The 26813-nt window shown below is 40.7% G+C and overlaps 1 protein-coding gene across 1 annotated transcript in view; it reads left to right on the forward strand.

Moving 5' to 3' along the window:
- Positions 1 to 10363: 10363 nt before the first annotated feature.
- LOC144508713 (zinc finger protein 335-like) overlaps positions 10364 to 26813 on the forward strand; it is a 107615-nt gene continuing 91165 nt past the window's right edge. Inside the window, exons 1-12 of the mRNA XM_078237022.1 lie at positions 10364 to 10538; positions 12789 to 13018; positions 13785 to 13933; positions 14720 to 14860; positions 15053 to 15226; positions 16260 to 16433; positions 17434 to 17607; positions 18724 to 18879; positions 19008 to 19248; positions 23102 to 23238; positions 24394 to 24550; positions 25097 to 25194. Coding sequence (XP_078093148.1) covers positions 10413 to 10538; positions 12789 to 13018; positions 13785 to 13933; positions 14720 to 14860; positions 15053 to 15226; positions 16260 to 16433; positions 17434 to 17607; positions 18724 to 18879; positions 19008 to 19248; positions 23102 to 23238; positions 24394 to 24550; positions 25097 to 25194 — 1957 coding nt within the window. The 5' untranslated portion in view covers positions 10364 to 10412. The remainder of the gene's footprint in view (positions 10539 to 12788; positions 13019 to 13784; positions 13934 to 14719; positions 14861 to 15052; positions 15227 to 16259; positions 16434 to 17433; positions 17608 to 18723; positions 18880 to 19007; positions 19249 to 23101; positions 23239 to 24393; positions 24551 to 25096; positions 25195 to 26813) is intronic.

The raw sequence follows: 26813 nt of genomic DNA on the forward strand, positions 1-26813 counted from the left end.
GCTGGTTACTTCAAGTTTCTGCTAAAATTACTTTACATGACCAGAAATATAAAATCTCCTATGGACCTCGTGATTGGCGAGTAGAAAATAATAAAACACAATTTTTTCTTCCTTGCAAAAAAAAAATTCCTTGACATAATCACTTGTGCTATTTTTCTTAATCTAGCTAAAAATCTGTTAATCACCAAGTAAGCATTTTTATTAAGGGTGTTCAGTCCTCCAGCTGTGAGTGACTTAATTTAAAATCACTGAATTACCAAATAAAAGCCTATAGTGAAACATCCAATGGTTTTGTTGGTGCATGTAAGACAGATTTTTTAGTAAATAGATGGAATACTTTAGATATGAAAATAAACTTTTAAAACGTATCTACTCATGCCTACATGCCTAAAAATTAGTGCAATCCTGAACCATGGAATTTTCTCAATTTTAAATCTGGGTCCCTGCCCAGGGCCTAATTTGGACCAATTGAATCTTGACCAGTGGAAAGTAGAAAACACAAGTGTAAGTGGTTTTGGACGTAACTCACTTATATTTAAAATTCCCCGACCACTTGCATGTTGGTTTGGCTGACTCTGTCTGGATTAAGGTTTCATGAGTGGAAACTCGACCCCGGTATCTTTAAATAAAAGCAAAATACTGCAGATACTGGAAACCTGTAATAAAAACAGAAAATGCTGGAGAGACTCAGCAGGTTTGGCAGCATCTGTGTAGCGTTAATGTACAGTTAATGTTTCGGATCTCAGTGGCCCTTCTACAAACAAGAGGTGTTACCAGTTTTGGTGGCAGACACCAGACCCTCATTAAATTTGTCCCTAAGAGCGGGTAATGTTCTCTGCAGCATAGAATGATTTCTCACACATGCTAATGACATGCTCATCACTAAGACCTTCCTTATTCCATGGAATTTTGATATTATGTTAGGTGTGGAACATCAACACATTGTGCAATAAAGTAAATACACATATTTCATGTTAATTGCTCATTATTAGTTAACCTCTGGTCTATCATAGATAACCTCAGAATCTCTTTCTCAATTATCAATGGCCTCTCTCCTGCTCCTTCCTTCCTCACCACCAACAAGTCCGAGGAGAATCATAGAACCATACAATGCAGAAGAGGCCCTTTGGCCCATCAAGTCTGCACCAATACATTAGAAACACCTGAATTCCCACCTAATCCCATCTGCCGTAGCCCTGAATGTTATGATGTGCCATGTATTCATCCAGATATTTTTTTAAATGGACTCATTCTTTTGATGTCTTTGTAGATACCTATCCAAATGGACCCAAATGCACCCATTCTTTTGATGTCTTTGTAGATACCTATCCAGTACACAGCCGATCTGGCTCTGAGCTCACACTTCTCCATTTCAATGTGACCTTCATTCTTCTGGAGAAGTTCTTCCTGCATTGTTTGGTTATGATTATTCTGGATCCAGTGAACCGAACACCATCTTGTCATAAGGTGCCAACTCTGATGGACCAGTACTGCCGTATTGCTGGCCGTGTTTGCTGACCATCCCTGGATTACTTGCTGAGAGAGCACCTGTAACTCATCATCTTTGTTGGGCTTGTCACTAATTTGACTTAGTTCCAGTGATGTTACCTCCACTGGATAATAGATGTTTTATCTCATGTTTCTCCAGCGGTGATAAGTGACATAGGGCACCTGCTGGCCCCATTTCTCTTCCTGGCAGGGTGTAATCATAATGCTGAAACTTCAAGAGTACCCTCTGCCATTTTGCCAGTGCTCCATACATTATTTTCTTGTGGATTTGCTTTTGTGGACAATGATCACTCTCCATTATGACCTTTCTCACATAGAGATATGCGTGGAATTTCTCACATACACGACTGTCAAGGGTTCTCTTTCTATGTTGGCATATCTGGTCTCAGCTGATGTTAGAGCTTTGCATGTGAATGCTAGTGGTTTTCCCTCTCTTATAGGTTTACTGTGTGTTCTGATCTGAGGTATGAAAGAATCCTTGGATTGGACCAAACCAAGGAAACTGCTCACTGCTTTCTTGTCTCTTGGACTGTGATCTCTGAGACTGCTGTGAATTCTGTAGGAGTCGACTTGGCTCCATCAGATGTGTACACCATTGCAAAGAACTGGTATTCTGTCACTTTCACAATACAACTAACTGCATTTAGCTTGATCTCAGCTATCCTGATTTCTCCACGGATTGATGTAGGTAGTGATCATGGTCCCTTTCATCTATACCATAGATTTGAATATCATCTGCAATGCCAACTGCTCCTTTACATCTCCAGCATGTCTCATCAATTTTCTGCTGGAACTCATCCTGCTCACTGTAAGACAGATGCAGTAATTTGAACCAACCAAAGGATCTGTTGTATATTTCCACCAGCAAAGAATCTTAGTCAAGCTTCACATTCCAGCAGCCTTTTCTGGCATCAAATGTTCTGAAAGCTTTCACCCAGAGTTGGAATCGGGCAGTGATTCTTCATTATTGCTTAACTAAAATCTTTGAGATCCAGGCAAATTCTTAGTTGTCCATTTGGCATCTTTCTTACCATGATGAAATTTACCCAGTCTGTATGCCTTGTGACTCTATTGATAACTTTCCATTCTTCCATCTCTGGGAGCTCTCTTTCAAGCTTTCTTTCTAGTTCTATTGATATTTTCCATGGGGGGATGGATTATTGGTTTCTTCGCTGGATCAATGGTGATGTGACATTCAAAATCTTCAAAGCATCCAACCATCTCACCAAAAGGCGCTGGATACCTTTGTACCTGGTCTCCCTTGCTTCTGATCAGAGAAACCTTTTCAAGCACCTTCAACCCTCAGCGTCACCTCCTTCACCTCATGGTTTAGTGAGATAAGACACAGTTCTTCACAACTGCTCAACCCCAGCATAGCAGGACCATTGGTTTCAGTGATGTAGAACATACAGTTAACATCTTTTACTTGTGTGTCTCTCTGATTAGGCTTGGTCCTATTCCCCCATATTCCATTAAGATGACATTGCTTGATATCAGAGCATCTTTCCTTGAGGAACCATTTTCTTTCAAATTGTCAGGAAGGTGCTGGTGTAGACCAAGCAGGGTGATATTACTCTGTGCGCCAGTATCAATCTTCAGGTTCAGATTTATGGTTGTGGGTTCATTTCTCACCCTCTTCCTGACCTGGTTGGTTGTGTGAATATATTTTCTCTGGGAATGTTGCATCCCGCCACTCCTTGCAGATCCATAGTTCCTTTACCTATTGTGGGTTCTGAACTATACTGTCATCTTCCAGGGTATGGAATTTTTAATTATTTTCTTTCTCATTCCCCAGTTGCCGTTAGAACTTCTTTTTCTTTATTTGGCACATCTTTTCCCAGTGATTGGCTTTCCACAAGCTCTGCAGTTTGATCCATATACAGGACATTTCATTCTGTCTCTGAACCTATGTGGTTGAGTTCTTGCACATCTTTCTCTCCATAATGTGACTTTTTTGGTGCAACCCTACTGCCTTTCTCTTGACTTAAGCAAAGGCTAGTCATTTGGTTGTCAACATCTCCATCTGTCTACTCAGGCTCCATGTGCTCTGCACTGTCTATAGCATGCAATACTCAGGGATTGTCCTTTCCAAGCAAATCTTTTTATACTTCAGGAATCCCCAAATGAGCTGATCTATCGACCTTTCATCTGCTTGCGTGAATTTACATTTTCTGGCTTCATTTTCCAATCTTGTTAAGAAACTGTCAACAGGCTCACCTGGTCCCTGCCTCAGGTTTTGAAATTCATATCGGTGGACCCAGTGATTTGACTTTGGCCGGAGATATGCGCTGAATTTTTCTTTGAAACTGTCATCTTCACACCTCCCAGGTCACTTTAACAAATTTAATCCCTTCTCTCCTGCCCACAAAAGGATGTTGCTGACCCTTTCTTCTTCACCGGTGCCTGATAGAATGCCAGTTTGCATTTTTGAGCTTCTCAGATACCTCTATGAAATCATCAGCTTCCCAAATCATTATGGGTTGAAGATGTGCGTCCATTGCTGTGGCAGTGGCCATTCATTTTTGCACAATTCACCCAGTTTCTTTTCTCTCTGACACTAATTTGGGTTGACTTTTCTCACTTTAATTCAACATTAAATCAATTTAAAAGGTTTGAGTCTTACTCACAGGTATCTGTTGCCACCATGTCATATCTTCTTGCTTCCAAAAGTTTGAAGTAATCACACTTTTAGATTCAACATAGAATTGTAAACTCCATAGAATCCCTACAGTGCAGGAGGAGGTCATTTGGCCCATCGAGTCTGCACCAACCATAATCCCACCCAGGCCCTATCCCTGTCGCCCCATGTATTTACCCTGCTGGTCCCTCTGACACTAAGTGGCAATTTAACATGGCCAATCAATCTGACCCGCACATCTTGGACTGTGCGATGCTGAAGCTTCATCCTCTTATGTGAATGGTGGACTGATACATTGCTGCTCTTCACCTGACTGCAGTGCAGCAGTAAATGTGGCCCTGGATGTACATTTTCATAGCAATGAGTTCACATTTCTTGGTAAATAATATAACAATACAATATTAATAAAATGAAAGAAGGGAAACAAATCAATGGAAACTCCATCCCATCCTCAACCAGACATTACCCACATGCTGTCGACAAATTATGAAGACACAAATTATAGGTATGAATGAATAGGCAAACGAAGACAAATCTGAAATCGACCTCCCAAAGATTGGTTCTAATCATCTTTCACAAATCAACTCTGCTTCCAAGTGCTGCCCTCAACTGGACATAGTGTGTAATTTCAAAACCACTCAGAAATGCGTCGAGTGTGCTGTCTGACACAGAGCAGAATAGGAAGCTGATATCTCCACCATGTGGAAGCACTGCAAATGTGTAGAAGTGATTTCGAACTCCCCCATTTCAGATAGTGAACTCTAACAATCACTCTAACAAAGTGCAGTTTTGCCTTTGTATAAGTCGAGTGTACGTTCGTAAATGGTGGATTCAAATTTTCATTCAGGATTTTGTCACATCAGCACTCTACTGATATCCTCACTATTACTCTGAGGGAAAGCTGCATTGTTGGGGGTGCTGTCTTCCGGGCGATTTATCTGAAGATTTTTGACACATTTACAAGAGATATATTTTCTGTCAAAATGCAAAGCATGTTCCGTCTTGTTATAAAATAACTCCTTTTCATTGTTAATGCGGATAGCATTCCATGTCGCCCTTTGTACCACGAATGGTCACTTGGGTTGTCAAAAAGAAAATGGAGCAAACTCCGGCCGAGAAAGAAAACTTCAGGTCCCAGTAAAGGGCCAGGCAGGTCTTTCAACAACTTTACAATAGGGTATCAACTTTCTTGGCAACTTCACAGGGCCGAGAAAAGAAAAAGTGAATGTTGAACAGGAAATGAAAGTGAAACAGAGCGAGTGGATGTTAAAAGTTTGGGAAAAGGGCGAAAGCTCCAGAAGACAGGGTTGTGGGGACCATGTTTAAAAAGGGGGGATTGGAAACTCCCAACAGATGGTCTCTATTGCCATGATTTCTGTACTTCTCCCTCACCCATTCAATGCTATACTAACACACATTCACTTATACATGTCAAGAATCCTGAAACTTTCACATATCGGAAACCTTAGCACTCTGAGCCCATTTGATAAAGACTTAAAAGCTAATGTATTTACATTTCACTTTTATCCTCGGTATGTCGTGGCGCGCTTTATAAGTGAGCAGTCACTGTTGTTAAGTAAGCTAACGCGGCAGTCTGTGTTTTGTGTACAGCAAGGCCATGTCAACTACAAATGAATGAGTGTCCCGTTAAATTGTAGTTATGCGCTGTTGTCTGACGGAAGGAATATTGGCTAGGATGCCTGCGTTTCTTCACATAGTGTAGTGGAATCTACTGGATCCCGTTGAACAAGGAGATCTGATTTATAAATCGTTATAGTCTTATCTGAAAAATGGCACCCTCTGACGATGCAGCTCCCCTTCAGAACTGTAATCAACTGTTCAGTTATCAGTTTATTTTTCATTCTTCGGGCAAGGTGCAATATCTTGAGAAATTGGAAGGCATACACCTGGAGGAACCTTTATAGATTCTACTCGGACCACTTTCAAGTTTACAATTTCCAAGTAATTTGGTCAATGTAAAATCGCCTCTCAAATATCTCCTTGACGTATTAAAAAGTTCAAGTCCCTTCCTTATAACTGGAACTGTTGACACTAGGGATCAGCCATGCAGTTCATTACTGCACTACCTCCAACACCTGAATATTTTTCCTGTTTCTCAGCAATCACAACTGAGCAGAATGTTCAAGATGCATGCTGAGCAGATAACTATACAGTATGATTATGATTCTTTTCTGACTGATATTCCACCACAGTCTTCTTTTAAATCAAAGTCATATTTTGTGTCATTTCCCAAGCACATGCCCCACTCGCCCATCATGTATATTGGCCCCCAGTCTCCCAATGTCTTCAATTTAAAATTTGCACCTCATGTTTAAATGTTTTCGTGACCTCTCCGCTCCATAAATCTGCGAAGAAAGAAAGATCTGAATTTATAAATCATTTTTCACGACCACCGGATATCTCCAAGTGCTGTCCGGCCAATGAGTTATTATTGGATTTACTCACTGTTATAACCTCTCACATAATGTAAAATAAACAAAGTACTGTGGAAATCTGAAATAAAAACATTAAATGCTGGATAAACCCAGCAAGTCCGGCAGCATCTATGGAGAGAGAAACACAGTCAATGTAGAAAGGTCATAGGGACGGGAAACGTCAACTCTGTTTCTCTCTCCCATAGCCTTTTGTCCAGAACTCTCTGTTCCTCTAACTCTGGCCTGATGTCCCCGCGCCCACCCCAACTTCCGCCATTCACCCACCGATTGGGCGGTCACGCACTTAGCTAATTAAACTTCAACTTCTGAAATCCAATCCTTAAAACCTCCGCGCCGTTATTTCTTTCTATAAGGCTGTCAGTGCCATCCCTGACCAAGTTTGGAGTCGCACTTCCAAACGCCCCATTATTGTCTCGTATTGATTTTGAGTGATGACACCTTGGAATGTTTTTTCCCATATTGAAGGCACAATATAAATGCAGCTGTCGTCTACAGCATACTTTTTTGTACTTTTTAAAGGAGTTTTGTTATGTTGCTGTGTCATGCGTAAGAGATTAATTTATTCTGTTGTTCTACTATGCCCAGCATCCAATTTCCAGCAAAACTTGTTGGATGGTGGGGTTTTCATTTTCTTTCTGCCTTGTCGTCTGTCAGAACATCTGTATTCTGCCGACATTGTTGAATTGGTTAGCGCTAACTGAGGCAGACCCGCTAACATCGTAGTCAGGATAAGGGAAAGTTTATTAATGGACATGGTCTAAAGACGGGTCTTGAAGATTTCTTCCCTAATCCAGATTTAAGTAACCCTAGCTGCATAGTACAGAACAGAAATCCAACCCGGGATCTTCAACTCTGTATCACTTAATGCTGCACTGAGCACTGCCCTCAACCACTAACTCATTGTGGGAGAACAGCAAAACACTTTAACAATAAATCAGACACCCCAATAAAAATAGCAATTTCAAAGATGCAGCAAATCAGGCCATTGGCGCCTCAAAGAACAAAGAACAGTACAGCACAGGAAACAGGCCCTTCGGCCCTCCAAGCCTGTGCCGCTCCTTGGTCCAACTAGACCAATCGTTTGTATCCCTCCATTCCCAGGCTGCTCATGTGACTATCCAGGTAAGTCTTAAACGATGTCAGCATTCCTGCCTCCACCACCCTACTTGGCAGCACATTCCAGGCCCCCACCACCCTCTGTGTAAAAAACATCCCTCTAATATCTGAGTTATACTTCGCCCCTCTCACCTTGAGCCCATGACCCCTCGTGAACGTCACTTCTGATCTGGGAAAAAGCTTCCCACCGTTCACCCTATCTATCCCCTTCGTAATCTTGTGCACCTCTATTAGATCTCCCCTCATTCTCCGTCTTTCCAGGGAGAACAACTCCAGTTTACCCAATCTCTCCTCATAGCTAAGACCCTCCATACCAGGCAACATTCTGGTAAAACTTCTCTGCACTCTCTCTAACGCCTCCACGTCCTTCTGGTAGTGCGGCGACCAGAACTGGACGCAGTACTCCAAATGTGGCCTAACCAGCATTCTATACAGCTGCATCATCAGACTCCAGCTTTTATACTCTATACCCCGTCCTTTAAAGGCAGGCATACCATATGCCTTCTTCACCACCTTCTCCACCTGTGTTGCCACCTTCAAGGATTTGTGGACTTGCACACCTAGGTCCCTCTGTGTTTCTATACTCCTGATGACTCTGCCATTTATTGTATAACTCCTCCCTACATTATTTCTTCCAAAATGCATCACTTCGCATTTATCCGGATTAAACTCCATCTGCCACCTCTCCGCCCAATTTTCCAGCCTATCTATATCCTGCTGTATTGCCCGACAATCTCCTTCTCCTGCCCCGTCGTTTGTATCCTTGTATCTCCAGGGCAGGGGAGAGGAAGGGAGCCATGAAATACTTGGGTTTTCTTTGTACTTGCAACTAGAGAACACCTACAGTCTGAGTTTAAAACGAATTGCGGAGTAAAATGTGGTGAGATTTTGAACACAAGGGAGCTCGTTGCGTCGCTACAATAAACTCAAGCCTCTTGTCCGCCAATCTTCATTCGCAAAAACTGTCCACAACCGAACTCTTCAGATAAGAGTATCCTTGCTTGTTGGATGATCCTTTAACGTTGTGACCAGATTTGCAACCATAGTAGAAAAGAAAATCACTGTTCAGCTCTTTAATTACAATTGTTCAATGGTTTAAAAGATATATCATCGCTGAGTCTTGCTCAGTATCTTTTTGTCCCTTTGAATGGATTTTTATAGCAAAATATAAGCTACATTAAAAATCGATGCAGATTGCCGGTTTGTGTACATTGATGACGGTTAAGTGAGCTGAAACTTCCATTTTAAGACTCAAAGATGAAATATACAGTGCGGATTTGGCGTTTCATTAAGGCCCAATTGTCTGCGCTGATTTGCCCCTGTATTCTAATGAAATTGGGAGAATACTTTGAGAGTAACTTCGCAACATCAAAACGGGCACCGCTTTGGGCACATGTTACAGAACAGATTGTAGTCAGTGCCATGCCGTTCCTGTTCTAAATTATTACCACAACTTTTCCACACCATTCCCTTACCTCTCAGTGCAGCAATGATCTTCGAATTAAAGCATTGCAATGACTGATAAACTAAAGAAGAAGTGCAAGAATGTTTGAACAAGTATTTCGTTCAATTAGAGGAATATTATGTTTATGAAAACAAGGCAAACGTTGTTTTGGATGGAATACTAAATAGATGGGCTAACCATCCTAAATAACCGGATAAAAGCAAAATACTGCGGATACTGGAATCTTTGACCAAAAAGCTTTGACAAGGGGTCATCTGGACTCGAAACGTCATATCTTTTCTCTCCTTACAGATGCTGCCAGACCTGCTGAGATTTTCCAGCATTTTCTTTTTTGGTATCATAAATTACCTACAGTGTGTGTCCACGCACTGGTGCTATTTTCGGGAATGCCCTATCTTTCATCAATTCCCCCTGTATCCGAGCCTCCTTCGTACCTCGATCACATGTAAAGATCCTGACTGGAGATAGTACATGTTCTGCTAATTATTCCAGTCAATGACAAATTGCATTTGACACGGTAAATGTCCGGAGGAGATCCACGGGAGGATGGTCAGGAGCCCGCAGCTACCTGAGCTACTACCTGAACAGGTTGCTTTCGGGTCCTTTCCATGTCTAATCGCCTAGGACTCCGCACGGTGCCATTCTCACCCTGACATCAGTGGAGCAGGGAACAGGGCACCACTGAAAAAAATACACAATTCAAACATCTAACTGGGATATCGAATTTCAACTACTGGAATAAGACGCTATTTTCATTAAATGTGTATACTTTTAAACAAATGCGCTAGTTTTTCGTATGAACTTTACAGTAACCGTTGATATTTACACGAAAACTAATGGGACGCTGTAACCGACAACTGTGAAATTGATGTTAATACAAATGATTATTTCATCACTCTTTGGCGGTCACAAACGATTGTTCAGTTTTAATTCTGGTGGTTCTAAGTGGTGGTGCTAGTGTATGTGTTTTGGTGCGGGGGGGTTAATTAATTCAAAATGTTGCAAGAGCGATGCTGACCCAATATATTTTGAACATTTCCCTCCCTTGGCTGGGAGCCCGATTTCCCCACCAAGGAAGATAATGAATCATTGTGTTTTGATGTAAACTGAGTCATTGCTCTGATGTCAGTCGCTCTGAGTGTATATATACAGTCCATTCCCCAGCTCCCAGATACCGAAGCCTCTCGAGAAGCCAGATTCTCCAGTCGCACCCCCAGTTACCTTCACCATGATGCTAATAAGAGCTGTGTTGAGCGCGGCTCTGCTGGTACACAATTCCTTCAGTGTGCCGATCACTCCGCCCTTTGTGACCTTCCCTGGGGAACAGGACCTGACTGACACCGAAATGGCAACGGTAAGGCTGAAAAGCAATTGTTCTGCTGTGATTCTCCCTTTACAGTTAACGCTTTTAAAGAATATGGCTATGATTTCTCCGCAATGAAAATCCAAGGCTGACTTTTAAAAAATCAAATTAAGAGAAGCTGGAAATGTGCGGAACATCAAGGGAGAAATTGACTTCATCAGAAATCCACAGTCAAGTGGACTCGTCTGCAGTACTGTCCGAAACAACTGAGCATCGAGAAGTGACAGGTAGAGGTGAAAGAGGCAGCAAGTGGGTTTAATAACCCGTAATGGGTTTATTTAATGTTGCAAATCCACCAGACACAGCATAGGGATGGGCGAGAGAAAGGGAATCGGCGCAATCTGAACAGAGGTGCCTTCCAGGGGGGAGGTTGAGGGTCTGGGTTTGCAAGAGTCCATTCTCCAGCGGGAAGGCTAACGAACTCATATCAGCACACTTGAAGTGATTCAGTTCAGCTCCCTGGCCATCAGGATTTTAAAAAAATTTCATAGAATGGCACAGGGTGTAGAGTCCCGAAACAGGCTAGGCGCTGCAATGGGTCACTCTCAGGGTATGTGCGCCACGATGAATCTCTTCCCATCCCGCTTCATCCGACCCTATTACATAACCTGTTATCCAAATTTCAGAACCTGAATGACAATGAAGATGCCAATTCTAAAGACAGCTCCACAGTCATCTGAACATAAGAGGTGGTATAGCAGCCACATGAACTAAAGCATTTCTGTCCCTCTGTCCTCCGTTAGTAGGTCTCAGGTGGGTGGGTACAATTGGCCTCAGCGTCCTTAATCTAGGCTGGGGGGGGTTCCTGTTTCTGATTGTTACCTGCCAGCTCTTGCTGGAAAGAAGCCGAGTGTGAGGTTTCAGGTGTGGGCAGGATCTGAGTCACTGCTCTGCCTCCCGCCCACACCTGAATGTCAATGGGAGAATTATCTTGATTTAAACTTCCAACTTGAGATTCAATCTTGAGGAAAATGGGGAGGTGGTTGGGGGGGGGGGGTGTTCCGGGAGGTGATGACAACTGGGCTACATTTGATAAGTGATTGGTTTCATTCGTTAAAGCAGAAACATTCAGCTGTTTAAATGTGGTTTTCCAACATAGAAAAGTTGAGGATTGCACAAGATTGTATCATAGTCACTCACTCCAGCTAGTTTTGCCATTCGAAAACTTATGTTGCGGGCGGGATTCTTATTTCCAGTTCATTAGGGTCATTTGATCAGTAATTCTGAAAATCAGTCTGCATTTTTTAAATATATAATTGCACTGTTTACATGCTTCAGGTTTAATTAGACACATTAGGCATGGCAAGAACTCTTGAAACATTGAAAAAAAACTTGTTTAGTTTCGAGAGTCTTGTTCTCAAACTGCAGTTGGGGTGACCTGTGAGCCAAATTTAAAATTGCATTAAGATGCGAGATTCGGGCGAGCACACTTGTGTTCTTCCCCATTGGCACAGTCAGATGCAACTTGCAAGCTAACCGTCTTCGATTTGGGGTTGGCCGGCCACTAGTTTGTGTTGGGGCCCAGTGGTGCCGGGACAAGTTCCACATGGGCTCAAAACAATTTCAAAGAGGCTTCCAGTACAGCTCTTCTGATGGTTGCCTTGGTACTGCTGACAAATTCTGAGCAAGAAGATTTCTTTCACATTGGGCTGGCAGTAGGAGGTTGCCCTCTCTGCCCTGCACTTTGAGAGGTGAAAAATCAATAATTATTCCCATTCTTGGTCACTATCTAGTAACAGCTTCTGGAAAGTGTATTTACTGTGCATGTGAGCCTATTTGATGCACGCTAGTGCACGCTGTTTCCATCAGGAGAGGAAGGAGTACCAAGAAATGAATAAAATATGTGTCTGATGATCATTTCAGCATTAATCATTGTGCACCAACACCGCGGACATCTAAACTAACAACTGCATGTGTGCAGTGAACATCACATGCATCAGAGTTGTATTGAATCACCTCGCATAGTGCAACTTGCTCTATGCAGACAACGTTTAAATACCTTTGCATCATTTGTAAGGGTCATTTTGAAATGCCTACAATGCTTCTTTGACTGCATTGAAGCAACTCAGAGTGGAACAGGATGTATGGAGAGAACCTGAATATTATTGTACTTGGTGCGATGGTCACTTTGGAATGTTTATAATGTTCTTTCAGATATTCTATGAGTAAAGTATATTTTTGCAAAGAAAAAGCTGACAACGGATGCCTAACCTTTTTTGGGGGGTTCTCATTGTTTCACAGAGTTATTTGCAGAGGTTTGGGTACCTGGACTTAAAAAATACAGGCAATGCACTCATTAGCCTAAAAGCAAGCATCATAAAAATGCAGAAAACCCTGGGGCTGCCTGAAACAGGAGAACTGGATGAGACCACTATCAGTACCATGAAGAAGCCCCGCTGTGGCGTTCCAGATGTACTCAACTACAAGACATTTGATGATGAAAAATGGAATCATACCGATTTGACTTACAGGTGAGTGCATGATAAAGGCGCTACTTAAATTCGAGGAATTTGGAGATGAGAAAAGAGAATGTTCCTTTTTTTAAACAACTGTAGCATTAAACTGAAACTGTAAATTTCCTGTGGTTTCAGTGAAATACACTCGTGTCGAGTTAGCTTCATGATCTGACGCCATTTCTTCAGTCTGCGGGTTGAAATGATAATTGTCGGGGAACAGAAAGGAATTGTGCAACCAGCCAGAAAAGGGTTGAGTGCAATTTAAAGAGAAGATCGGCAGTTCGACAAGACTGCAGCAATTAGGATGGTGCTGCTTTCAAACCTACTATTATGGTGCACCACACATTAAAAAAAAACCTCCTGCAGGGTTGTCCCAGCTAGGATGGCATAGGTGCTGTGACTATTCAATGTGATGCACCAGTCATGTTCAGTGGGCACTATCACAAAGGCTGGCAGTGTTATTTTCCAGTCTATTTGGAATGCCACATTTATTCAGTTGGATGGTGTACAGTTACAGTGCCAGTGGTGGGTTTTCTCATTTATATTGTAGAGTATTACTTCGGATGGTACCAACCTGGATCTCACTTGAGGTAAAAGTACAAGTTAAGACAGAACTGACAATGTTTCAGTGATTTACTGGAACAATATACACATAGTTTACATTAATTAATCTTCCATGGTGCAAGCATCCCCCCAAGTAGCTTGATATCTGGAGTATTGTTGTGATGTTTTCCTGCTAGTTTTGAATGTAACTCTATTTAATCATATTTTCCCCGAACAGAATTGTAACCTACACTCCTGACTTGGACCCACGTGTTGTTGATGATGCATTTGCTCGCGCATTTCAAGTGTGGAGTGATGTCACGCCATTAACATTTGCTAGAATCTACAGCGGTGAAGCAGACATCATGATTCTGTTTGGAAAAAAATGTGAGTAAACAGACGCAATATCTTCTGATGAGTTCCCTTCTTAATTAATGTTCGAGTGTTTAATCCTCCTTCTCTCTGTCCCCAAAATCAAAAAAAATGATTTTTTTCCCTCTCAGTCAGAGGGTATGGGCATCGTTGACAAGGCCAGCATTTATTGCCCACCCCTAAATCCAACTGAATGGGCTTGAGTGTTGCTGAAAAAAGGGGCATGTCAAAGCTTTTCATGTACACATATTGCACCTGTCTCAGCTAAACAAAGTAAGTGACAGCCATTCGCTGATTCATTCCTCAGGGACCAATCAAGATCAAACTGCCTGGTTTAAATTTCAAACAATGCATGGCAGTTAGTGTTTAGTCATTCTCCATGGAAATGCCTCTACATATCAGAGTTTACTTGCCAACCAATCCATGCACTCTTCTCATACGGTATAAATTGTTGTTTTCCCCTTATATTGGTAATCTTGTAACGTGTCCTGATGAGTGCACACTTCTAATAGTATTGTGTCGATGTAAAAAAGTGAACTAAATAGCTTAAGTTTTCTACCTCAGTCTAACAGGGAAAGGTGGATTTCGCATGAGGCAAGTTAAAGTTTCTTAACACAATGCCTGAAATATGTTGACTGGTTATTTGTGACCCAGCTCAAACATTGATGGATTAACCTAAGATATAAGTACAAGGGTGATTATTTTCCACCTGTGTCAGTAAGTTTTTCATTGCTTGTTTGAGGGACTATTGGATGTATGCTTGCATTTATATTGTTAATGTTTCAATTATTTTGCTTCAAGGGCATGGAGACCCATATCCATTTGATGGGATGGATCAACTCTTGGCACATGCTTACCCACCTGGTGAAAACATCTACGGCAGCTTGCACGGTGATGCACATTTTGACGATGATGAGTTCTGGACTTTGGGGAAAGGAGCAGGTAACAAATGTTGAATGCAATAAATCTGCAATTATTTTTTCACTGATTTATGTAAAATGCCAGTCAATAGAATGTCTGTCTCAAGTCTTCACAGTTTAAATTTCAGGAATTACTACTTACAAAATATAACTATGGAAGGGATTTGTAGCTCCTATGTTTCTAACTCTAATGATTTATATTTTCCCCTGGCAGCGGTTAAAACTCGTTTTGGCAATGCTGATGGAGCTTTCTGCCATTTTCCATTTACATTCAATGAAAAGACTTACAAAACTTGTACCACTGATGGGAGAGAAGATGGCTTTACCTGGTGTGCCACGACTGCAGACTATGACAATGACAAGATATTTGGATTCTGTCCACATGAATGTAAATAGTCCATTTATTTTGATATGACGTGCTCCTTGCCAATGTTTGCAATATAGCTATTGGTTTCCCCCCTCAATTTTCAATTTTGATCTTTGATTCCAACCGATGATAAGTTGATCTGTTGCAAGGCAGTTGGAACCAGCATCAGGTCAAGTTTATGACAGGGTTGGCCCCACTGTTGAAATATTGTTAATCCGACATAGGATTAAAAAATCCCAAACCAAAAGAGAAAATGCTGAAAAATCTCAGCAGGTCTGACAGCATTTGCGAGGAGAGAAAGAACTGACATTTCGAGTCTAGATGACCCTTTAAAGGGTGAAAACATCTATGGCAGCCTTTAAAGGGTCATCTGAACTCAAAACGTCAGCTCTTTCTCTCCTCACAGATGCTGCCAGATCTGCTGAGATTTCCCAACATTTTCTCTTATGGTTTCAGATTCCAACATCCGCAGTAATTTGCTTTTTAAAAAAATCCCAAGTAGCTTTCAGCTCCAGGATTTCAAATACACAGTTGGCCAAAATAATTCGCTGGTCATTGTAACATGTAGTTGAACCTCTAAAAACCAAATAAAATCTACTGAACTGTTATGGAAATGAGTTTGTTGCTTTTAGAGTTTCAGTAAAGCCTTTAGTCACTGGAATACCAATGCCTCAAGTTCAAAACTTTACCATTGCAGAAAACCCGATCTCTCCCAGGCAAACTATATTTGACTTCAATCGTTTCAGATTCGGGGAGAATCAAGTCAATTAAAGAACCATTCCTGATCCCTGATCTGTGACATTTGCTGTACAGTCCATGCATTTGGGTGGTGGCATCAGAGGTCACTAAATACCAGTGGGAGGGCCTTCTAAAGAAAATTGGAGAGAGAATAACATCTTAAGCACCTACATTAAATCTAGACTTGTGGCATTACTTAATCAGCCCCCCAAACCACTCGCGTTGCTCAATACAGAATTCCATAAAGGTATAATAATTATAATGTGTTTATTGCAGTTTTGTTTTAAATTTCTGTCTTCTCTTCACTTTTGTTCAGTGTTATACACCATTGGCGGTAACAGCGACAGTTCACCTTGTGTGTTCCCCTTTGTATTCAATGACAAGAGTTATGACCGATGCACATCTGAGGGCCGTCAGGATGACTACAGATGGTGTGCCACGACCAGCAACTTTGACGTGGATAAAAAATATGGCTTCTGCCCCAGTCCAGGTAATTATTCATAGTTAGAAAGCTTGGTTCAACAATCACCTAATATTTTCTCAAACCAGATAGAATATACAACTTGAGGGCTGGATTTGTTTAAAAAAAAGAATGATTGCAGATATTATTTAACAAGTTAGTTAGTTCTGGAGACTGGGTGAGACAGTAGGCTGTGATGCTTGCAGTGGTAAAATAACCAGGAACACTTGATGCCAAGGTTTACACACACGTAAGTGCCACTTGGCTTAGGCGCAGGAAGATGCTGATTTCTTTGGAATTGTTTCCTCAGTGTAAGTCAGCACCTACCAAGAGGTGGAGAGAAAACTGGAGGGAGAATTCATAAGTAATATTGGCTATGGAGTCATAGATTGATTACAGCACAAAAAGAGACCAATTGGTCCATCATAACCATGCCAGCTTCCTGCAAGAGCAACTCAGCTGGTCCATCATACTCCTCCATCCTTTCCTGGTAACCTGCATTTTGGCCCCTTCAGCTGCTTATCCAATTCCATTTGAAAGCCATGAATGAATTTTCCTCAGCCAGTGCAATCCGGACCCTAACCACTCACTGCACACCAATGTTATTTTGCTATACACCTTATACCAGTTTACTCTTGACCTCAATGAATTCCAAATGTCTGTTTTATTTTCCTTGCAATGAGAGCTCTAACTTGAAAGAACATTAGAAAAAAGATAAATATAAGAAAATGCTACCTAGCTCAGCAGGCTTAACCCTCCTGCACTCCCAACTCACCTAACCTAATGCCATTTGAATCTGAATATTCCTAACTCTTTGACTCCATTATCTTCCCTGGTAGAGTAACCCAGATATTCATGGTCTCTCTTGAGTAGAGATTTATTTGCTGCAATCTGATTTACAGTCACCTTTCACTCATTTACATGTCAGTTCTACCATCATAATAGATTTTGAAATATTATTTGGAATTCAGCACTTGGTACTGACCTTTTATCTAATCTTCCCTCACAACACACAACTGTTTTCTTGCAGCCGATGCTGTGGTTTCTGGAAATTCTGACGGAGAGCAGTGTTCATTTCCTTTCACATTCCTTGGCAAAAAGTATGATGAGTGCACCTCTGATGGCAGAATAGATAAGCGGTTTTGGTGCGCAACCACCAGTAACTTCGATGAAGACAAAAAGTGGGGTTTCTGTCCGAATGCTGGTAAATATTGAAATTTATTTTCTATTTATTTTGCCAATTTTTTTTAGCACTACTGATTAAAGCAAATTTGTCAATCTAGTAATCAAGTAGCTGAACTCTTAATGCCCAATGGTACAGTTTCATGTTGACATCCATCTTGAGGTGAGGTGAGTCTTAGTCAACTTTCCTCCATCCCAGTGAAAGATGGACATGGAGCACCAAACCAACACATTAAGAGATAGATTGGGAAAAGCGAGCCAATGTACCTTGCTTTGCTGACTAAAATTTGTCACTTGATGACCAACAATGAAGCTGCCCTTACAGAAATATTCTGTCCCACTCTCAGGTATAACATTAGTTGTCCAAAGGGAGAAGGATTTATGTTTCCACGTACACATTGTATTATCTCTCTCTCTATCTCTCTCTCTCTTTCTCTCTGTAAGATTGGTATATTATTCTGGAATACTCAACTGATCATCACCTAAATGGACAACAGATGTTTAATATTCCAAAATGTTTTCCTAATATCTAATGTGATACACGGGCATACAGCAGAAGACAATGCAACAGTTTCAAACTTTAGTTATGTCCCAGTTAGTTAGTCTCAAGCAAGGGAGATTCTGTAACTGATGTTAGAAGCTTTGAATGAGGACTGGGAGAAATGAGCCATTGTTCAATTTCCGATCACAATCCATTAGATTTGGCTGAAATATGTGTGTGTGTGTGTGTGTGAGTGGATCTTAGATGTGGAAATGATAAGTATTAGCTGTGATAGCTAACCCACAGCCAAATGGCCTGCCAACACACACTGGTAAGACTCACATAATAGAATCATAGAATCGCTACAGTGCAGAAGGAGGCCATTCGGCCCATCAAGTCTGCAATCCCACTCAGACCCTATTCCTGTAACCCCACATATTTATCCTCTAATCCCCTGACACTAGGGTCAATTTAGCATGAACCACTCAGATAAGGTGCTCAAGCATGAAGCCAACATGCATTCCTTACACTGGGACTCACCAGATGGGCCACAATAGTGAGTTGATATGTTTAAGAGGATGCCAGGGTATGGGGAGAAAGGACAAATATTCAAGTAATATTCAAACAATTGACGAATTTATGGGTCTTCTTATGCAGGATACAGCCTCTTTTTAGTAGCAGCTCATGAGTTTGGACATGCCCTGGGATTAGATCATTCCAGTATCAAAGATGCTCTGATGTACCCAGAGTACCGATATGAAGAAAACTTCAAATTATTTCACGATGATATTGATGGAATCCAGCATCTCTATGGTATGGTCAATTTTATTTGTTTGCTAAAAAAAAGTTGCTCAAAGCCTTTTAGTGAAATACCAAGATGTTTTTAATTATAGTAGTATAGTAGTAGTAGATGTTCTCACGTTACCTTATTTTGAATACAGGACCGAATCCTGGCCCTACATCATCTGCCTCTACCACAGCGGTATCAGTTTCAGCAACTGTGCCTACCACGACCAAAGGATGGAAACCGAGCCCTACATTACCTACTTCAACAACAACAGCACCAATTTCAACAACTGTGTCAACCACGACCACAATCGAACCAACTGCAGACATCTGCAAAGTGAATATTTTTGATGCAGTTGCAAGTATAAAGAAAACAATCCATTTCTTCAAAAATGGGTAAGCAATGATAATTTCAAACCACAATTTTCAAGTTTGGGGAAGCAGAAAGTACACATTTTTTAAGTGATCTGGACCGCATAGGGAATCCCACGTGGCCATAGAAACAAGAGTAGGCCATTCAACCCTTCCAGCCTGTTCTTCCCTTCAAGGAGATGTATTGTAATTTAATTCATCCACTTCAGTTCCATATCCCTTAATACCCTTGGATAGCAAGAATCGATAAGCTCATATTTAAAATTGTTAATTGAGCTAGCATCTGTTCTGTGGGTGAGTTGCAAAGTTCTACTACACATTGTGTGAAGACGTATTTTGTAACTTCTCTCCTGAATAAGCTGACTCTAATTTTACAATTATGACCCCTTGTCATAGACTGCCCACCTAGACACTCTCTGTCTATCCTATTAATTCTTTCAAAGTCCTAAAATTCTCAGTCTTCCTTATTCCAGATAATGCATGTGCAATTTAAGTAACCTCACCTCGTAATTTACCTCTAATAACCCTGGTAACATTCTGAAGGGGGAGGTTGAACAGCCAGTTGCTGTGATACACATTGGTACAAATGACATAGGTAAAAAAAGGGATGTGATCCTAAAAGCAGAATATAGGGAGCTAGGAAGCAAGTTGAAAAGTAGGACCTCAAAGTTGTGATCTCAGGATTACTACCAATGCCACATGCAAGTAGAAACAAGAGGCTATATAGTATGAAAAGTTGGTGTGAGGGGGAGGGTTTCAGATTCCTGGGGCATTGGGGCCAGTTCTGGGGGAGGTGGGATCTGTACAAACAGGATGGGTTACACCTGGGCTGGACCAGGACTGATGTCCTTAGAGGGGTATGTGCTAGATTGGTTGGGGAGGTTTAAACTAATGTGGCAGGGGGATGGGAACCAGTGTAAAGATTCAAAACCGGGGAATTGAGAACAAGAGAAAAAGACAGCAAGAAGGATAAGAAAACTGATAGGCAGAGAAATTAAGGGCTAGAATCAGATAACGGCACAGTAAAAAATAGTAAGAATGAGACAAGGAACATTAAAAGAACTAGCCTTGAGGTTTTGTACCTGAACGCTCGGAGCATTCAAAATGAAGTGGATGAATTAGTTGTCTAGATGGATGTAAAGGGATATAATATAGTTGGGATTACAGAGACATAGCTCCAAGGTGATCAAAGATGAGAACTAAACATTGAGGGCTATTCAGCATTTAGGAAGGACAAACAGAAAGGAAACGATTGTGGAGTTGCATTGTTGGTTAAGGAAGGTATTGATACAATAATGAGGAAAGATATTAGCACAGATGATGGGAAATCTGTATGGGTCAAGTTAAGAAACACCAAGGGCAAAAAAACATTTGTGGGGCTGATATTCAGACCAGCAAACTATAGTGGTGATGTTGGGTGTAGTATTAGACAGGAAATCAGAGATGCATGTGATAAACGAACATCTGTGATTAAGGTGACAGTAATCTGCATGTAGATTGGGAGAGTCAAATTTGTCACATTACTATAAAGGAGGAATTTCTGGACTGTTTCTGAATTGGTTTTCTGGACCAATACATTGAGGAACCAACAAGGGAACAGGCCATCTTGAACTGAGTATTGTGCAATGAGAAAGCATTATTTGGCAATCTATTGTGAGAGAACCCTTGGGGATAAGTGACCATATTATGATAGAATTCTTTATCAAGGTGGATAGTGAGGTATTTTATTCAGAGACCAGGGTCCTAAACCTCAATAAAGATAGCATGAGGCATGAGTTGGCTGTGCTAAAACATTACTGAAAGGAAGGATGGTAGACAGGCAATGTCAGGTACTCAAGAAAGGAATAGGTGAGTTGTTTAGTCCTATCTGGCACATGAATGGAAAGGGAACTCTGGCAACATCTTAGCTTATAAAGGAAATTAGGGATGGTATTAGATTCAAAGAAGAAGCATAAAATTGGCAAGAAAAAGGAATGGACCTGAGGATTGGTAGTAGTTTAAAATTCAACAAAGGCGGACCAAGGGATTGATTATGGAAAGGAAAATAGAGTATGAAAGTAAGATGGCGGGAAACATAAAGACAGACCTGAGGATTGGGAGCAGCTTAAAATTTAGCAAAGCCAGATCAAGGTATTGATTAAGAAGGGGAAAATAGAGCATGAAAGTAAGCTAGTGGGGAACAGAGAAAGTGACTGTAAAAGTTTCTATAGGTATGTAAAGAGAACAAGATTGACAAAACCAAATGTAGGCCCCTTACAGTCAGAAATGGGAGAATTCAGAACGGGGAACAAATAAATGGCTGAAGAACTAAATTCATACTTTACTTTTGTCTTCACAGAGGAAGACATGAGTAATGTACTGGATGTTCTGAGAAACACAAGTTTTAGTGAGGAGCTGAAAAAAAATCAGTATTAATAGAGAAATGGTTTTGGGGAAATAAATGGGATTAAAGACAGATAAATCTCTAAGGCCTGATCATCTTCATCCCAGAGGATTTAAAGAAGTGGCCCTAGAAATAGTAAATCCATTGGTGGTCATTTTCCAAAATTCGTTGGTCTCTGGAATAGTTCCTACAGATTGCAGGGTAGCTAATGTAAGCCTGATATTCCAAAAGGGAGGTAGAATGCAAACAGGCAACTATGGAACTACGTGAGCCTAATGTCAGTTGTAGGGAAGTTGCGAGAGTCCGTTATCAAGGATTCAATGGAACAGCATTTGGAAAGAAGTGGTAAAATCAGACAAAGTCAGCATGAATTTATGAAAGGGAAATCATGCATTACAAATCTACTGGAATTCTTTGAGGATCTAACTAGTAGAGTAGATGTGGTTTATTTAGATTTTCAGAAGGCTTTCAATAAGGTCTCACATAGCAGATTACTATGTAAAGTCAAAGCGCATGGGATTGCGCGAAGCTCCTTGAGATGGATGGAAAGCTGATCAGCAGACAGGAAGCAGAGTTGGAATAAATGGGTCTTTTTCTGATTGGCAGGCATTGACTGGTAAGGTGGCACAGGACCACAAATGTCCACATTATATATTAATGATTCAGATGAGGGAACTAAATGTATTATCTTCAGATTTGCAGATAATACAAGGTTGGGTGAGCGGGTGAGCTGTAAGGATGATGCAGAGATGTTTCAACTCCTCTCCTCAAATTGGGTGTTGGTGAGGCCAATCCTGGAGTATTGTGTACGGTTTTGATGTCCTTACCTGAGGAAGGGTGTTCTTGCTGTAGAGGAAGTGCAGCAAAGGTTTACCAGGCTGATTCCTGGGATGACAGGTCTGCCATATGAGGAGAGACTAAGTCGGTTAGGAATATATTCATTGGAGTTTAGAAGAGTGAGAAGGGATCTCATAGAAACTTATAAAACTCCCACAGGATGAGACAGGGTAGTTTCAGAAAGAATGTTCCCGCTGGTGGAGGATTCCAGAACAAGGGGTCATAGTTTGAGGATAGGGGGTAAACCTTTTGGGACGGAGGTGAGGAGAAACTTCTTCACTCAGAGAGTGGTGAATCTATGAAATTCACTACCACAGAGTAGTTGAGCCCAAATATTGTGTGATTTCAAGAAGGAATTAGATATAGCTCTTGATTTTAAAGGGATCAAGTGATATGGGGGGAAGGTAGGATAAAGGTATTGAATTTGATGATCAGCCATGATCATAATGAATGGCAGAGCAGGCGCGAAGGGCCTAATGGCTTACTCCTGCTTTATTTTCTGTGTATGTTTCTATGTATAAGTGGCATGATATTCTGTCAAAGCACACTCTGTCCTTTTTAAGATGCAATACCAAAAACTGTACAGAGGCCTGGTGTGGGAATACTTGGAGAATCGAGGGCATTCACTCTATCTGAATTTATTTACACTTTTTCTAGATATGTGTGGAAACTTGCATCAGCAAAGAAACCTATCACGGGGCCAATTCCAATTGCAAAGCTGTGGCCAAAAGCTCCTTCTAAAGTTGATGCTGCATTTGAAGATATACCTCGGCAGAAGGTCTACATTTTTTCAGGTTTGTCTGAATTATTGATGAGGGATAATTCTCCGGCAAATATTTAGGCAAAGCTATTAGCAAACTGACATGAGGCAGGCTTCACGTGAAGGATCTAAGGGACAGAGGAACTATTCTTCTGAGGCAGAAACCTTTTTTAAATGTTATCACACAAATAAGTGTGAATCAGTTTGATGTAGAATGTAGGAGAAAAATATAGAACTTGATTACCATTGACCAGTGCATCTTATAAAACAACGTCAATTTTTAAACTAGCTAAGTAACAATAAAATGTGAGCTTTTAATGTTTCCAAACATCTTTACAGACATTTATGAGCAGTGGTGCAGTGGCATTTTCACTGGGTTGGGAACCCAGAGATCTGGGATAATGCTCTGCGTCCCAGGTTTGAATCCCACCAAGGTAGATGGTGAAATTTGGATTTAATAAAAATCTGGAATTAGAAGTCTAATGACTATGAAACCATTTTCGACTATTGTAAAAACCCATCTGGTTCATTTATGTCCTTCAGGGGAGGAAATCTGCTGTCCTTATGGTCTGGTCTACATGTGACTCCAAATCCACAGCAATGTGGTTGGCGCAAGTGACCTCTGGAATGACCTAGCAAGCCATTCAGTTCTAAGGCAATCTGGGATTGGCGATAAATGCTGGCCCAGCCAGAGATGCCCATATCTCATGAGTGAATAATTTTTTAAAAAGGATCCATAGTCTTCCTTCAAGATTAGACTGACAGCTCTTTGTACTGACCATGAATTTTTTTTTTTTAAATCAACATTTGTCGAGGAACATATAGCTACACCCAGCTATGTTAACCCAAAATTGCTTAAATGAAACCCCAAAAACCTTGTCTATTTACCTAATTGTCATGTTTGAGGAATTAACTTTCTAAGTGAAACATTTAAGTCTAAAATTTGCTGTCAGCAATGTTACCAAATGAACAATTAACACCATCTGATTTCTCTGTTCCCTCTTAACATTGGCACCAGCCTGTTTAGTTGAGTTGGTGCCATCACTTAAAGAGCAGGCAAAGGAATGTTACATGAGGGTGTTATATTTATTTGTTGCTGACCGTCATTTCTAAGCTAAATAAATTAAAACTGTTCCTTACGATTACAATCAATGGAAACTAAACTGTTCCTTTTTACCTCTTCTGACAGGGAGATCATACTGGGTATTTTCTGGCAAGAGTCTTGAGCCAGGCTATCCCAGGGACATTGGCAAACTGGGCATTGATCCCAGTGTTGAACGAGTATTTGGTGCAGTTATGAAAGGACAAATGAAAGTGCAGCTCTTTGGTGGGCAGAAGCTTTGGAGGTGAGCAAAATGTGATTAGAATCAAGAGTTTTAGGACTGTGACATTTTAGTTAAATCTCAACTAGTAAATATAGGACATTTCCTACAATAGTCGTGTTGTATAAATGCAAGCTGTTGTTGTAAGTAATACCTTGTACTAATGTAGACATTATGACGGCTTTCTTTCATACAATTTCCTTACCACTTTGTCAATAATAATTGGACAATGAATGTTCAGAATTAATTCAGATATATAGGTACATCTAGCTTGGGAATTAATGTTAGATACTTGGCCATGTGTTCTTACAAGATGTTGCAGTGTTGCAGAGAAGCTGTTGAGATGTACAATTATGTGTTCGCAGAGTATCAATTCTGGGCAGTGGTGGGAGGGTGGAGGGGTGGTGCGGGGAGGGAGGTGATGTTGTGGTGAATTAATTTAACACATTATTCCTGCAGAAATTGTTTTTAGAGAAAATTGTAAGTTATTCTTATAGATTTATGGCACTTGTAAATTGAGCAGTTACAATTGCACTGAAATTAACTGAGTGTTATTAATCTGACATTCAGGCTCGACCTGATCTCACAGAAAGTTGATAAGATCGGTGAAATTTTTAAGACTTTCCGTCACGTGCCTGTTGATGCTGACAGTGTATTCATGCACAAAAGTAAGTTTCTCAGTCATGTTACAGCTTTGAATGCCAAATAGTGTTGCATGGTCCAACCTCTTTGTTTAGCCAAATTTGTTAATCACAAAAGAAGTTACATACAATATAAAAGGGAATATGTGCCGTTTATTGTGTAATTAAAACATGGTTAGACATTACTGACAACCTACTGAATGTGATTCCTCGAGACACATTACAGTGTCTATTATAGCAGATTTTAAATTGCTGTATTTTCTTGATTTTAATTCTACATGTCTCTGATCTAAACAAAAGTAAATAAGTAACACTATGTCATGACAATTCAGCGTAACTTCCTATTTTAAGCCACCGATCCTGTTTTTCCCCATTAGCCTGTGAGCTACATAAATTCCTTAGGCTTGAGCAATGCGCCCCATGGTCACTCGGTTCTAATTACACTAGTACTTCTTACATACTGGTGGTCATGCTGGTGGTTTAGAGAAGGTCACATTTTGCTGTTACTTGGGCTAAATCCCAACTCGGAACACCAAAATATACAAATCTATATTTCTGTAAATTCATGGGATATTAATTTTTACTGTATATGCAGCCCAGAAGACCACATGGTATACATCTAACCGCAAAGGCAAAAAACTCCTGAGCTGCTTCAACAAATACTTGTTCTGATATGCAATTCGACTTACAGGAATAACTGAGACTTAACCAAAAATTAGTTATTCATTTCGTTGATATTATCACCATAACTTACAGCACAGAAGGAGGCCATTTCAGGCATCATGCCCATGCTGTCCCTTTTAATTATCCATCCAACAATCCCAAACTCGTGTTCTTTCCCCACAGCTCTGTACTTTATTTTCTGTTGAGGTACATATCCAAAGCGATTTCAAAGTTATTATCGAAACTGCCTCAATCACCCTTTCAGCCAATGCATTCCAAATCAGAACATGCTACACAATAAAATGTATCCTCAACTCCTTTCCTTCTTGGTAGTTTTCTTAATTTTGTGCTGTCTTTCACCAAAGGAAACAGGTTCTCCTTATTTACTCTGTCCAAAACCCTCCCAATCTTGAACAACTCAGTTAAATTTCCTCTTATCCTTCGCTGCTCTAAGGATAAGAATCACAGGTTCTCTAGCCTCTCCTTCTAACTGAAACCATTCAGCACTGGTGTAAATCTGCTAAATCTTCTCTGCACTCTCTTCAAAATCTTGCAATCTTCTGACAGGCAATCAAATGAAGACTGTTGCTTATTATTCATATGAAGCAAACAATGCCAGATAGTGATGTGACTCAGCACTTGTCCCTGCAATGCTGTGCTGGCTAACAGTTTGTTAGCCATTTGGAGACAAATCTTATCAATGTTATGAATAATTGTCTCTTGACATAATACATCATGAAGGGCTTTATAATCTGTAGGTCCTTAGATAAATTCATTGATCTTGCTCTCTTTGAGACCAGCCCAAGGAAGAGCAAGTCAAAGAATTGGCAATGAAGCTGCTCTCTTTTTTCTGACATAAGATCACTGAATCATTTACATCAAAAATATTATATCAATTCAGAGCCTGATCATGACACAAAAGGGGATACAGCACATCATTGTCTGGTGATGGGGTGGGGGTTGCTGGGACAGTAAACAGAGAA

This window comes from Mustelus asterias, chromosome 20 (genome assembly GCF_964213995.1).
Source record: "Mustelus asterias chromosome 20, sMusAst1.hap1.1, whole genome shotgun sequence".
NCBI classification, from domain to species: Eukaryota; Metazoa; Chordata; class Chondrichthyes; order Carcharhiniformes; family Triakidae; genus Mustelus; species Mustelus asterias.